The 14,666-nt window shown below is 41.4% G+C and overlaps 2 protein-coding genes across 4 annotated transcripts in view; both read right to left on the reverse strand.

Annotated features, from left to right (window-relative positions):
* The window catches only part of Px (MAP7 domain-containg protein plexus), a 100,883-nt gene extending 99,683 nt beyond the window's left edge, over positions 1–1,200 (reverse strand). For 2 of the 3 annotated variants that reach the window (XM_076773599.1, XM_076773597.1), the window contains exon 1: positions 872–1,200. The gene's annotated coding sequence lies outside the window, so the exon portion shown is untranslated. The remainder of the gene's footprint in view (positions 1–871) is intronic. The other variant, XM_076773598.1, reaches the window with a different exon arrangement.
* Positions 1,201–2,053: 853 nt separating this feature from the next.
* Positions 2,054–14,666, reverse strand: part of Dnr1 (E3 ubiquitin-protein ligase defense repressor 1) — a 131,909-nt gene continuing 119,296 nt past the window's right edge. Inside the window, exons 3-7 of the mRNA XM_076772661.1 lie at positions 7,952–8,192; positions 7,311–7,480; positions 6,678–6,894; positions 5,905–6,105; positions 2,054–4,962 (exon numbers count right to left, since the gene is read on the reverse strand). Of these exons, the coding sequence (XP_076628776.1) occupies positions 4,636–4,962; positions 5,905–6,105; positions 6,678–6,894; positions 7,311–7,480; positions 7,952–8,192 (1,156 nt within the window). The 3' untranslated portion in view covers positions 2,054–4,635. The remainder of the gene's footprint in view (positions 4,963–5,904; positions 6,106–6,677; positions 6,895–7,310; positions 7,481–7,951; positions 8,193–14,666) is intronic.

Here is a 14,666-nt window from a genome sequence, read left to right on the forward strand (position 1 = left end):
ACTACAACTTTACTATGCTTTCGTTATTATTCAACCATTGATTAATAAATGTAAACAGAAATGCAGAGGCATAAAATGTACTGAATGAAAACTTTCATAATGTATACTGTGTCCATTTAATTCCACATTGAATCTAATCAAACGATTAAAATATCACTATTAACTCTTGCAAAATATTTGTTTCAAACAATAAACACAACGCATTGTTATTCGTCACAAACTCTTATCGTTATTGAAGCATTGCAACGTGTGATGCTTTTAGAATACTGTAACATGTGGTATTTTTGGAGCATTGCTACATCGACGTTTACCGACACCGACCATAAAACATTTTTTCGGACATCGGTAATGGGAGAATAATCGCCGAAAGAACCTTTCGTTTGACTGATGTTCATAATAATTACGTATAGAATACGATTTAAGCACAGCTAAGGAGGAAACACGAGCAAACCACGAAGGTAAGCACTTTTACGCAAATCGATCGAAATATACATTCTTTTCAGAACGAGCACACTGCTAACACTGAGAACGTGGATACGATATTAATTTCAATGAATGCTTTAAACTGTTTTCTACGAAATTCGAGAAAACGTGACTTCGTCAAGAATATTTGATGCAATGGTGGCACATTCGTTAAGACCGATTTGTACAGCGAAGTTTTCACGTTTAAAGGCTAATTTAATAGGATCATTCGTGATTGGAATAATTTACGATAAGGTTAAGCAAATTTTGACGATAAAATCATCGTGATTAATGTAAGAAAGGGATTGTACAGATCGTGGACGAGGCAGCCATACACTCTTCTCGCTACCGAAATACGCACCCACGGCACTTTCGTACGGACACATTAGATTTTACACGAAACACTCACATTTTCACAGTTCGGGAGGGGTAACCACCGCATCGCTACTTCGTGGTGGTAATTTTGGTCGAATGTACGTAATAGTCGGGCGAAGCAGAGCTTCCTTATCTCGAATTCTAGTCTCTGCCATACGTACTCGAACACCACACCGAGTTGCGGGGTGTCACCTTCGAAATAATGTTGCGCCTCGACACATTCATATTTACATGTACCGTGCACCGTCTAACGCGTCCCGAATCCGTATCACACTGTCGCATGCATGAAAAGTATAACAAAAGAGGTCGCGCGACTATGAAAAATACATTTTCTGATGGCACAGCACCGCGACTTTGGCTCAATTCACCGCCATGTTGCAAAATTGCGATCCGCTTCCCATGATGCCACGCAGCTTCGTCATATGACAGTGCCGCCGTGTTGACCAATCAGATCGCGGAACGCATGCGCAAGTGCAACAACTTCCAACTGAACTACCGCTAAGAATATTCCGGCGCGAAGTTCGAAATTTTTTCGTTCAAACTGCTTACGTATTTTAGAATTTGTCGCGTAACGTTCATCGTCTATTCGATTTACTCGAACACACTTTACTCTGTCCGTTTTGGCAATCGCGATATATACGAAAACGTAAATTCAAATAATTTGAAAAATTAAATCATACATTCAATAATCAATCAAATCATTCGATTTACTTACATTTTTTCGAAGTATTTCCTTGGAAGTGGGCTGCAATGGATCTTCAGAAAATTTAGTAGTTAGCAGCGTAACAGCATTGTTTTAAAGTTGGTTCTTTTTTTTTTTTATTACCGACCATTCGATCGAATCTGCTATTGTTTCATTTAAAAGCGAGCACGTGTTTTGCAGTTATTAAAAAATAGAGTTGCGAGAGATTGATATAATTTTCTGCCTGCAAGAAAGTGCACTGATTAGAGTTTTTATTAAATTTATACAGTCTGTACAAAGTTTGACAAAAATAATCGTGAATAAAAGACATAACAAGCATTTTGCGAATAATGATACGAAGCTAATTTTGGTGTAAACAATATAATTAAAATTGTTCAGAGATATTTGTGGGATGCTCTCACGCCATTTATACATTTATTTTTCGCGAATGATCGTATATTCAACTGTTTTATTAACGGTTTATTGAACCAAGTAGTAGGTGTAAAGCAAAAGGCAAAGGAATGCAAACAACAATCAATGTTTCATGGTATTTAATCAACAGGTTGGGACATTGTACCTTTATAATGCTAAAAATTATTTTGTATAGATTGTGTCATTTTCATATGTATATACCACTATTCCAGTGGAATTCTGATATAATACTAAAAAATAATTGGAAATACTTTAAAAATACTCTTTGCAAAATGATAATTCTTAGAAATCCATTCTCTCCGATATCTTTCGTCTCTACCATACAGATCTAACAGCTACAATGATCTCGAAATTCTTTGTGTACGTTTTTATACAGAGGGTCAATCGCGAAAAATTGTAATTTTTATTATTACGGCGTTATTGTTGTTATTATTACGAACTTTACATATATCGAAAAAAAAACACAATATCGCAGACAATTATAATTTATAGAACGGGTGCGTTCGCTTTGAAAAACGAACTATCAACACCCATCCATGGATACCAGTTGCTTAGTTAAAAAAAATCTAAAGAAAATATTCCTGTTTCCCCGCGACGCGGAAGTAGTCTGACGCGGCGTCGCTCCAACAACAATATCTTTATTTAAAATTTTTATTTCTTTTTTCCTTCCTTTTGTTAATCAGTTCATGATCATCATGAATAATATCTTTACCTAGCTTCGAATTCAACGGGTTGTACATATATATACTTGTCGCTGCGTTTATAATTACGGAATCACTGAGATCGATATTCGATTCGTAGAAGCAGCGTTAATCACGATTCTCTTAACCGATAGGATATAAAAATACTAAAGGAAACTAAAGGATGTCGATTAATAGATGTAAAGCGTTGAACGTGTCGGGGAAAAGAAAAAGTGACGCTACGTTTGACTTAACGAGATTGTCGACAGCGACCTGTCGTTAAACGTAGTAGCACGTAAAAACGCTATTATCCTCTTTTTTTTTTTTTTTCTTATAAATAATTATAAACTAAGTCTGCTTTGCATTGATGAATGACTACAACGATTTCCTTGTTTCTCATTCTCCCCTCCAACACGCATGCAAGATTCATAAAATGCTACGTACAGGTGTTTCAACTAGCTCGACGCTCATTTTCGACGATGGTAACGATAAAAAGCATTTGCCGATCGAAGCAAAGAAAGAAGGATGGTACAACGCGCGTGAATTTCAAATAAATAATACGTTTAACATTCGTACGGTCGAAGTCTCTGCATCCTCGTTTCTTTCGGTTCGTAAACCAGCCCACTTTTCGTGCCTCCGTTGGAAACGAAATATCGGCCGGCTCGTAACTTGGTAAATCATCGTTTATGAGCGTAACGCGCATCAATTAACGTGTATGTATTTCTTTTATTATGACTTACTTAAAAGATGGCATACGCGCTTAGCTGGTTAAATCAGATTTGACATTTGGTGAACTCATGACTTTTACTCGCTCGACCCTACCGCGGGTTATCTCGTTTCTTATGTACATATAAACAGATATTACTGTAACAAGGATTCCTTCTCGTATAGGACGTTTCAAACGAGGGAGGGAGGAGGAGGAGGAGGAGGCGGAAGGGGGGTGGGGGAAATAATACGTAACGCGTTAATTAACTCTTGCGAACGAGTTCTCGATTATCAGGCAATTATCTATACATCTGAACGCGAACGGAACTATACAAAAGGTCTCGACGGTGCAATAAACGAAACTTCGCGATAAACCAACGATTTACACATAGTCGGAGTCGTTCAAGATTCGCGGTTGCGTTAAATGAAACGTCCTTTACAAGGAGGGCCGTCATAGCAGTCGTTTTGTAAACGATACTGCGTATGCGTAATGAATAACGCGTATTATATTAAAAATATGAAGGGTCACCGGTTTCGATAAAACTCTTCACCCGAGTGCCCTGAGACCGTATCTAAATGAAAGTTGATACGTAAGAGAAAGAGAGAGAAAAAGCGTACAATCTATCTAAAAGGAACAAAAATAACGAGAAGTATTATAAACAACAATTAAATAAAAAAAGAACTTATTGGTCCGATTGTCGATAAGAATAAAAAAAAATCTGTACACGACGCGTCGAATGTTTTTTTTTTTTTTAATTTTTTTTTTCTCGAGTTGATCTAAATTATACTATATCTTTTTGTCCAAATAACGGCAGCACTGTTCGTCGGAGGTCAATGCTGCTAATAGCACTTCTCGGTCGCTCGATTAAGATAGTGACGACATCGTTATTATTCGAATCAAATAAAGATAGGTAAGATAGGTAAATCGAAAAATTACTCGATCCTTTTTTTCCCGACGTTCGAGGAACTGAGAATTGAAATGGGTCGAAACGACTGACTACGTTAACCCCTTCGCGTTGTACTCTTTTTTACCACCCCAGTACGACGGCAAAAGAAACGTAATAGAAACAGAAACAAAATGGCGTCTCTGGGTACGACGAAGGGGTGAATGAACGATAGGAAAATAATTAAAGAGGAATTGGAAGTTACGAATAAAAGTAGGAAAATAAAATTTACAAGGTCGTGGGAGGTGATCCAACGATCCGTTCCGTCCGCTAGATCTCAATGCATCCTCTCGATCCGACAACCGAAGATCCTGATGAACCTTCGAAGCACGCTCGACCCTTCCGCCCGGCGACCTCAAATGTTGTTGGCGTTCACCGCGGCCTCGGTTCTCAAACTTCTCTTTTGTATCTCGTCGGCGGACGTCTCGCCGTATACGGGCCCGATGGTCTCCGAGACCGACTTGGAATTGTGCTTGTCGACGTGCGTCAGCTCGATGGGAAGGTATATCGTTCGACAGTGGTCGATATCCGCCCGACAAAGCGGACAACGCTCGCAACGTCGAGCGCAATCCAAGCAAGCCACCGCGTGTCCGCACGGGAACAAGGCGGTGTCCAGGCTACGATCCATGCAAATGCGACAGAGCATGGCGTCCAATAATCTTGCCAGACATTCCCGAGATTCCTGCAAGTCGAACAATCACGAATAGTTGCTTCCCTTGTTTGCCGACCGCTCGCGACTATTAACGACGCGTACTGCGAATTCTTTCAAAGTGCGTCCATCGGTACTATACACGTTCCCAAATAGTCAATGTGACTATGAACTTAAATACAAAAACGACGAAACCTTAACCAGTTAACTGTGTCAGGATTTTTTGTCATGACGAGTTCTATAAAATAAACCTATCTTTTTGATGCAATATTTTAACAGCGACGCTTACTCTGTGCTTGACGACTATACTCGTCATCGATCGATTTTCGTGACACACAGAAATTCCAACTTTCAACACGTAGCGATAGAGTTAACTGGTTAAGTGGCCCCACAAAGTCGAGAAACTTTTTCTTTAAATATTCTACGTGATAACAGGAATATGGTAATAAACCATTTAGGTATCTCTCTGTAGATAGTCGGTTTTATACGCGTTTCCAAATAGTCAACGTGACACGACAATGAACTTAAAAACGACGAAACCTCGAGTGGCCCCACAAAGTCGAGAAATTCTTAAAATATCCATATCATATTAAAATGGTATACCATTTAAGTATCTCTCTGTAGATAGTCGTAAATAATGCTAATAGATGGTATCACTGGTCGAGCGTCGGTTTTGTAGAAAACAACGCGAGTGCCAATCGGTTACTCGAGATATAATAAAAGATTCTATTTTAATATTCTTTTCTGTAGCTTGACACATTCACAGCAGATGTAATTCTTTCTCTTCATATATCGTCGATGCGAGAAATAGAAAATTTCGTTAGTAATGTAACGACTGCAGTGTACTTTGGTTCTTCTGGAAATTAGATTCCTGGCACTCGCATTGTTTCCTAGGTAGATTCTTCGATTACGTTGGGCGGGGACCGGTTACGAGGCGACACTTTGAAAGAATGCGGCGCAATTTGTCGGAAATACCTTGCACTTGGGATCCTCGCAGTCCCCGGCGTATCCGTGCGTCTCCAAAATTTCGTTCTCCTCCGGCAACCTGATGGTCGTCGCCTCGCAGTATAAAGCGCGTCGCGCGTTATCGTACACCTCCCTGCACGTTCTGCGAATGTCGAACACGTATTTCTTCCCCAGCGTCGAGTCCTCGTTGAAAATCGAGATTATAGTGCCCTGAGGAACGACAGCGACCAATTCAGACACCATACAACGTTTCGGGTTTGCTCTCGCGTAGAGCAATCTCCTCGCGACTTTAGGACTCGGACGACTCGTCGATTTTCCGTACTCGAATACTATGCGAACAATTAACTACACAGTCGACTTCTATTCGTTTCAATTTTTATACAGAAAATTTTTTCATATTCTTTATGACGACACTGTGTCTTCGGTTGTGGAAAATACTGTGAAAAACAGCAAAGATATTTGGAAGTTTATCCTTATTTATGATGTTTAAGTAATGAAGTAATTGCAACAGCAACAGTGTGTTCTTTAATTACTCATGCTTTGAAACGATATTCAAATTCAGGATATAGCGACTGCATTTTCCACTCATATTTGTATTTAATTCACAATAATAGGATTTGTTTCCAATCTTTTAAATTCTATTATTACTTATTTTCATGGTTGGAGTTGATTAGAGCGTATGATGTGTCCATCACTGGTGGTTTTATTCAAAGTTTTGCTCATGGTATTCGAATAGCTAAAAAATAGACTAAGCCTCAGACTGATTATAAGCGAGTAGATACCTTCAAATCTCGTATAAATTGAGCGGTCACCGCGCTCCTGACCGTCTCGCAACTGTAAAATGCGTGCTTCTCGGTGATCGCTCGGTAAAGTCCGCTGGCGGATTGACTCGAATCCAATTTAAAGTTCAACGACGTTTCCTCGCCATCGAGGGAAAGGTACACCAAATGAAACATTCGACGCTGAGACGTCGCGCTTTGTATCGCCGTATACGGTATGCTGCAAAACAACAATAAAGAAAATAATGTAAAAAGATACGACCGGCAATAAAAAATCCGTAGGGCATTATAGAAATTTCAGAAAGAAGTTAGCAGTTAATGGATCGCGTAACGAACGTTTCGATAAAGCGTAACACTGGAGGGAACGTCTCTGCAGAGTACATTCCATTTGGAAGCGTCTGCCGAGGCGTGAATGTCCAGAGACCGCTCGAAATGAAATATTATTCGTTTATCGCCTTCTGTTTCGTAAGGAGACGTTCCACGGTTCCCCGCGGGGGTTCAAGATTTGCAAGATTCGCGTCCCGATAAATGGTACCTCGACCAACGGGGTCGATAGTCGGTAGATTCTCGAGTGTCCCCTTTCGAGACTCGATACTAACGAGCCGCTGATTAACAGGGAGAATCGACCATACGTACTTTTGCGTTTCCTCGTCCTGGCTTCGATAGACCGTGATCCCGTGAGGTCCGACTCCGATCATGGATACGCCGTTGTATCCGAATTTACTGTGGAACATTTCCTGCCCGAACGTGTCCAGATTCGATATTTCTTTCAGCAACCAATACTCGGCGGTCGAGGTTCTCATGCCCTGCACAGAACGCGAGCAATTCGTTTATTCACCGGATTCAATATCCATTAGTAAACAAAACAAAATTTTATGTTACGAGACTGACTGTTAAAGTGTGAGATTGACTGTGAATAATTACAAGAAGATGTCGAGTAAAGAACATTTAAATGATAGAATTGAATGGTTTAAAACGATTATAAGGGTTGCAGAAGTGTTCGATGGCGTCCTACGTGAAATAACTATTCCACAATTAAAAGAAAAATTGATGACATGTTTCATAATCATTATCTATTAAAATCTACATATTTTCACATTCACGAGGTATTCGTAAAACAAATCTTTCTCGTGGCTACTTCTTGTACGAACAAATTTAAACAAAATGAAATAGTGCACGTTCGAAAAATTATTTGAAATTAAATCGTACGTCAAGGGGTTAAATGATTTCGTTTTCTCCCGAGAGCGTGGATTTTCTCGATTCGTCGCGACGAGTACCTTGATTTCCTTGTGTTGCTGGATTATCCGGTGCAGAAAATCGGTAGGTTTCGGCTCGTACGGCTCCGTGGGCTGTATTTGACAGCACTGGGAATAAAGTGCGTGCGGGGGTGACAGGACATCGTAATCGCCGGCATCGGCCTGCGCTATCAGGGCGACCAGACGAGCCACGGATCCCCAATCCGAAACCTTCAGTCTACCTTCCACTAGCTCCAGGCGCGAGTGCAAGTAGAATTGATGTCTGTAACCGGAGAAAACGGTACGTTAGAAACACCGCCGATAACGATTAATCGTGATTAGCTTGGAAACGGGGTCTACGAGTCCCATTTACGGTGATGTACAGCGCGATTCACGGGAACTTGGTCCCTAACAAATGTCGTTTCTTTCAACTCGACGAAGGCCACCGTGCCTCGTATTTTACCGTAATTAATCTTTCGAATGCAATTTTGTCGATCATTCATTCGACTGGTTCAAAAAAATATGTATAAATTGCAAAAATGGAACCATTCAATTTTTAAAAATATTAACGTCACTTAGTCGCAGGTAACTGCGACCAGATGGAACAATCTTTTCAATTTTTAGAAAAATCGAGACTTTTTTAGATTTTTTTAGAAACGTTGCCCGCATTTTTCCCCACCTGTTCCGTGACACGCGAGGGTCGTACCGAAATATTGAATAATTCCAGCGTCCCCGGTAATCTCGGCCGGGTAATACGCTTCTTGAAAATAATTTACGGGGGGCAGCAACGTTGGAGAAAAATTTATTGTCGGGGAGTTTTATCCGCGGGGGTAATAACGTCTAGCAACCCTCGTTTGGGTGGTAACCGGCGCACGAAATACGGCCAGGGTGCTTTACGGATCCGCTTGCTATGGTCTCGCGTACGGACCGTCGCATTAATGGAAAATGCAACAGGGGATCTCGTCGGGGTAATCCATGGCGCACCCAAAATAGCTCGCGGGAGAAATTAATTTGTACGGATACTAAACCGAGGTAGAAACGTTCGAGATACTGCTGGATCGGTGCGGTTTGTCGATCGACAGAGTTTTGATAAACTTCCCCCAAATTCGAATAGCATCCGCTGTTGCGGCATGGCAAACTTCGATGAGAACGCTCGTCGTGTTTGCCTCTGCAAGTTATAGTGGTTTCCACATGCTTTCAACGTGTCCACGACCACCCATAAAAACAGAGAAGATTCATTCGAAATCAAGTTTTCATTTCACTCGCAGACGCAAGTTGCAACTTCATGGAAGAAATATTCCAAAATTTCATCGTTTCAGGGGGTTTAATAGACACTGATACTCGATTTACATTGGTAGATTCGCTATTATATTGTAGATTAATCATGTTCCAGATTATGTTATGGTTCATTCTCGGATCAATTAACAGTTTGATTGATCGATTGGGCGACGATGAATCTTGACATCCTCCTCAACGACGACTACGCGAAATCAAGTTTTCATTTCACTCGCAGACGCAAGTTGCGTCTTCGTGGAATAAATATTCCAAAATTTCATCGTTTCAGGGGGTTTAAGAGACACTGATACTCAAATTTCAGTGGTAGATTCGCTATTATACTGTAGATTGATCGTGTTCCTGTTCATTGTCGGATCAATTAACAGTTTGATTGATCGATTGGGCGACGATGAATCTTGACATCCTCCTCAACGACGACTACGCGAAATCAAGTTTTCATTTCACTCGCAGACGCAAGTTGCGTCTTCGTGGAATAAATATTTCAAAATTTCATCGTTTCAGGGGGTTTAAGAGACACTGATACTCAAATTTCAGTGGTAGATTCGCTATTATACTGTAGATTGATCGTGTTCCTGTTCATTGTCGGATGAATTAACAGTTTGATTGATCGATTGGGCAACGATGAATCTTGACATCCTCCTCAACGACGACTACGCGAAATCAAGTTTTCATTTCACTCGCAGACGCAAGTTGCGTCTTCGTGGAATAAATATTCAAAAATTTCATCGTTTCAGGGGGTTTAAGAGACACTGATACTCAAATTTCAGTGGTAGATTCGCTATTATACTGTAGATTGATCGTGTTCCTGTTCATTGTCGGATCAATTAACAGTTTGATTGATCGATTGGGCGACAACGAATCTTGGCATTCTCCTCAACGACTGCTACGCGACGCAAGTCTCGAATTTCCGATTTAATAAAACATTTATTTTGAAAAGTACGATCGGGATCGACGGAGTTCGGGCGAGCTTTTCGAAATTCGTGTCGCGTAGTCGTGCAAAGCAAACTCCTACGCAAACGTACGTCGCGATTGGCCGTGATTCTCGCGAGAAAATAAACGGGGGTTGCATCGATCCGAACAGCCCCGGGGACGGTAATTTTGCCGGGGACGCGAATCATTCCGGAATTTAAAAAACGAGAGTCGTTCCCTCGAACGGAGAACCCGAAAATCCTGATTGGCCGGTCGCGAAACGATCGCGTTTCGCCGTTAACGAGCCTGTCGTCGCGTTACCACAAAATTAAACGGCTTCCCACCGAGAGAAAGAAAATGAAAACGTTATTCGCCGCGCGGATCCAGTCCGGAAGACGCGTCGTCCTCGTTCGAAACTTATCGGGTCGGTAAGTTCGATGTATGATCTATGATCCCACGGAACGAGCAAGAAGAGACGCAACTGCGCGACATTTGTCATCCCGACGATGATATTGGTTCTGTTCGAACTCGCGAATCCCTCGAAACTCTCTGTCTCTCCGGCGAACGACTTATTGTTAACAAATGGCGGCGAAGGAACTTGCTGACGGGAGCCAAAATACTTCCTTTCTAGCTATCGACGTGCAATGATAAATTTAAATGATACGAAACTCTGTACGTTAGCTCGATAATAATTTTCAAGTGCCCATTCAACGGTTCGATAATTAATTTGTGATAACTGTTGTGGTTCCAAGATGGCGGAGTGCAAGTGTTTCAACGAGCTTCGTTGATTTCTTAATTTTTCGTTGCTTTCGCGAGCTGGTTGCCTAAGATTCGTGACTTTCGTCTCGACCGGGACGCGCGCCATAAAGTCCACGAAATTTCTGTTTTATTTACCTTCGATCGATTCGCCGGCGTTAGACGGCCGCGCAAATAACTCGACTCCGGGAGAGAGGTCTTTCCCCGTAGTTTCGTTTGCCTTTACTTCGCACGTTCGTCTTGGCGTTCCGCGGAGGTTCCACGGTCGGGGAAACTTGCTTCTTAAAGTTCTGGGTTAATAAAGTAACCGCAGAGCTCAGCGAGAAGTTGAGCGTTCCCCGTTAAGACGGGGAGAGGTTTCTGTCTTGCAAGCAACCGCGAGTTCGACGGGTTTGTGCAGAATTTGCGTCTCGATTTACCAAACGATTTAGTCGCGCGTTACCCGCCCGTTCTCGCTACTACCGGTTACACTCGTGCATTTGCACGAAGGGAACATCCCCCGTTCGCTCGATTTGCCGTTGTAAATTATGGCGCCAGTTCGAGAACAAGCGGCCACAATCCCCTGGGGGATTACCGGGTCCTGGAGGAATATCCCTTAATCGAGAACTTTTTGTACCGTTCTCGGGGAAGATTAAAGTTTCTGAAAGATTCTCTGAATAATTTTATTCCCTATCGAAGCATAGAAGTTTTCAGTTATATAACACCCCCCTCTTCCCTATACAGGAACTTCTATTCTCTAAGAACGCTTGTTTTTTATGAATATTTTCCATATTTACTCTTATCAAATATTGTTTTATCATACTGTGTTATTTCTATTTACGAAGTAGTTTTTCTCTTAATTAGTAATTGGTCTAGTAATGTCCAATTAAACGATCGATAGAGATCTATAATATAAACAACATACAACAAATATAATCCCAACGAATACGTCTTTTTTTCCCCCCAAACGGTAACCCATCCTGTACTGCACGTGGCCCAATGCAGCTGCACTTCGATGATCAGATGAGAACCATTGTGTTCAATGTACCACAACCGTCGACAAATTATATTTCTAATTCACTCAAACATAAACTCTCAAATCTCTCAATATATAAAACGATGACTAATATATTAGCTTCTATATTAATATATATTAATTCTTTGAGCATCGAATTAGTGTTTGCGAATAAAGTAATCGCGATTAAAATTCTGTGGTGCCTCCCTGCCTGTTGGAAACATTAATAAACGTCCCTCAAATCTCTCAATATACGGAACAATGACCAATATATCAGTTTTTCTTTTCAATTATGGTAAAACGCCAGTGTTTACGAATAAAGTGATCGTGATTAAAATTCTGTGGCCCCTATGCTCGTCGAAAATATTAATAACCGTCCCGGAAAGGGACAGAACGCGACCGTTTATACATCGGCGGCGTAATTGCCCGTCGTCGTTCGCCGCGTTAACCTTTCAACTCGTCGAGGAACGACGAAATTCGCTTTGTTCTCGAAAAACGGGGACATCGTCGAAGTCGCGGCCAACGTCAGCGTTCCGCGTGTAAGTAATTCAAGCGGACGAGGTCGTTTTCATCTGGACGCGGTAATTTCACAGTGTGCGTTTCCAGCACGAAACGACCGCTATGAATTACCTATCCGCCGCGAGCTAAATCGGTTTCTTGGCCACCGTTGGCGGACCTCGTATTCCCCCGTCGTTTATAAGTATGAATCAACCGTTACCGATAATAAACGCGCGCGTCGTCGACGCGTTTCGACAGACGTCCCCGATTTCGAAACGCGTAAATATTCGGAAGATCACTCACCGATAATTCCGTCGCCTATCGCGGCTCTATGGATCTTCAACGGCCGCCTCGATCGTTCGAGAATCGCGTTAATCTCTTCCCGTGCAACGTTCAAATTTAAACTCTTGGTCGAATGTTTTTATTCCCGGAGTTCTCGGATGTTTCCATTTTATCCGTATTTTCAAACGGTCCGTAAGAGGCGCGGAAGCTAATGTTAGCGTTTCAATTTAATCTCGACGTGGCTGTAACATCGATTGTAATCCTGGAACTCGATTCACTCGACGGGATTCAATTCAGAAACTCCGATTGTATCTCCGTTTCCGACCGATATCGCAGTTACGGGCACGTTTCGTTGCGCCGCAGAACTCGCGGGAACTTCTCATCGCAACACCGCCATGCCACCATTGTCTTTGCTTGATCTTAATGTACAAATGTTGGAATCCTCCTACGTGCCCTTTTCGTCATTTTACGCGAGCAAGGTAACCGTGTTCTAAGCCAGAACCTGTGGAAACGTACTCGAAGATATCTATGAAAAAGAGAAACATCAATTATCGTTTCTTAATGATGCTTCCAGAGACCACAAATCGATTTAAAAATTCTGCTTCTAATCGTCGAGTCGGTGAAAGGAAATAATAAAATAATTTCGTAATGCAATGGGTTTATATATTTATTTTTACTGATAAAAAGTTCAGCCTTAGCGAAATAATATTCTTTCATTTTCCAACGAAAAATACGAGATTCCGCGGAACTCTCTGTCATAAATGTGCAGATGTAACGTTCCAAAGTTGGGGTAAAAAATTGCACAAACCGTGCTTAACGAGACAACGTAAAATTGAGGCATCCTTACGCGATTTTTAGCATATTTTTACCCGTGCTTCGAAACGCTATACCTCCGGGTCTATTAATCGTAGAGAGCCCTGTAGAGTTTCATTTTTTATCGAAATGCTCCCGCTTCATTAGTGGAATTTTGCATGATACATCAAACCTTTTCAGTTTTATTTTTCTACACCCCCATAAATACATCTGTATAATTTTCTCTATTAATTTTTATTCTGATCCAATTATTCCATCGGGCAAACGGAAATTTAAAGAGCCCTCGATTTTTAGTTGAAAATATCAGACTGCACCTTTAATTGGTTCGTCGATCTCTCGAAGAGCGATCACACGATTCGTGCAACGTTCAACAGGTCTCTGATTTTCGTTTCTTTTTTCCATCCCCGAACTTCTTTATTACGGTATTCCGTATAAAACTCTTATATCGATGCTCGAACAAATCTCTCGACGCTGGTAAACGACGAAGTTAGCATTCTCTTTGATAATTAATTAGTTAATACATCAGTCGCGAAAGCATTGACTGTAATCCGTGGCAAGTTCCTCGACAACACAACGCGCGAGCAATCACAGTTTCGAAACGACGAAACCAAATGCAGAGTTCTCAGCGCGCAAAGACGACTCGTCTCATATGCAGTTTTCGTCGAGTCAATTGGCCTTTTTCAGCTCCAGCGAGTTAAAATGTTCGTATACTCGTACATAAAATTGGTAGTAATATATTTTAACATAATCTTAGTAAGAGAAATAACGTTTCGATGGTGCTTGCAGTCTTCAATTTGGAGAAACTATTAAAAGTTCTTTACCCAGACTGTAAATCACTATTAGCACATATACACTTTATACATCGTTTTCCAACGTTTTAAAAATAGTCAGAAACATAGTAAAAAAATTCCCCAATTGTTTTTCACGCCAACAGACGTTCTTTTACGCCGTGAACGTTTTTGATGCTCAAGGCAGGATCCGAAAGAGTTCGAAAAACACTGGTTTAACGAGTGTAACGCCGTGCTCTGCAACGATAACGCCGGTTTTAGGCTCGCGTAGCGCGCGTGCAATTTCCACCGAGAGTCAATTGCGTTTTTTCTCGTCCCGTGAAAAGTCTGCGGCGGAATTTTTCCAAAAGTTCCGCACGCGATGTAAGGGGGCAAGAGGCAGACGAGAATAATCCAACGGCGGAACGAGGCTCGAGAGGTG

The sequence above is a fragment of the Colletes latitarsis genome, chromosome 9 (genome assembly GCF_051014445.1).
Source record: "Colletes latitarsis isolate SP2378_abdomen chromosome 9, iyColLati1, whole genome shotgun sequence".
In the NCBI taxonomy this organism is placed as follows: Eukaryota; Metazoa; Arthropoda; class Insecta; order Hymenoptera; family Colletidae; genus Colletes; species Colletes latitarsis.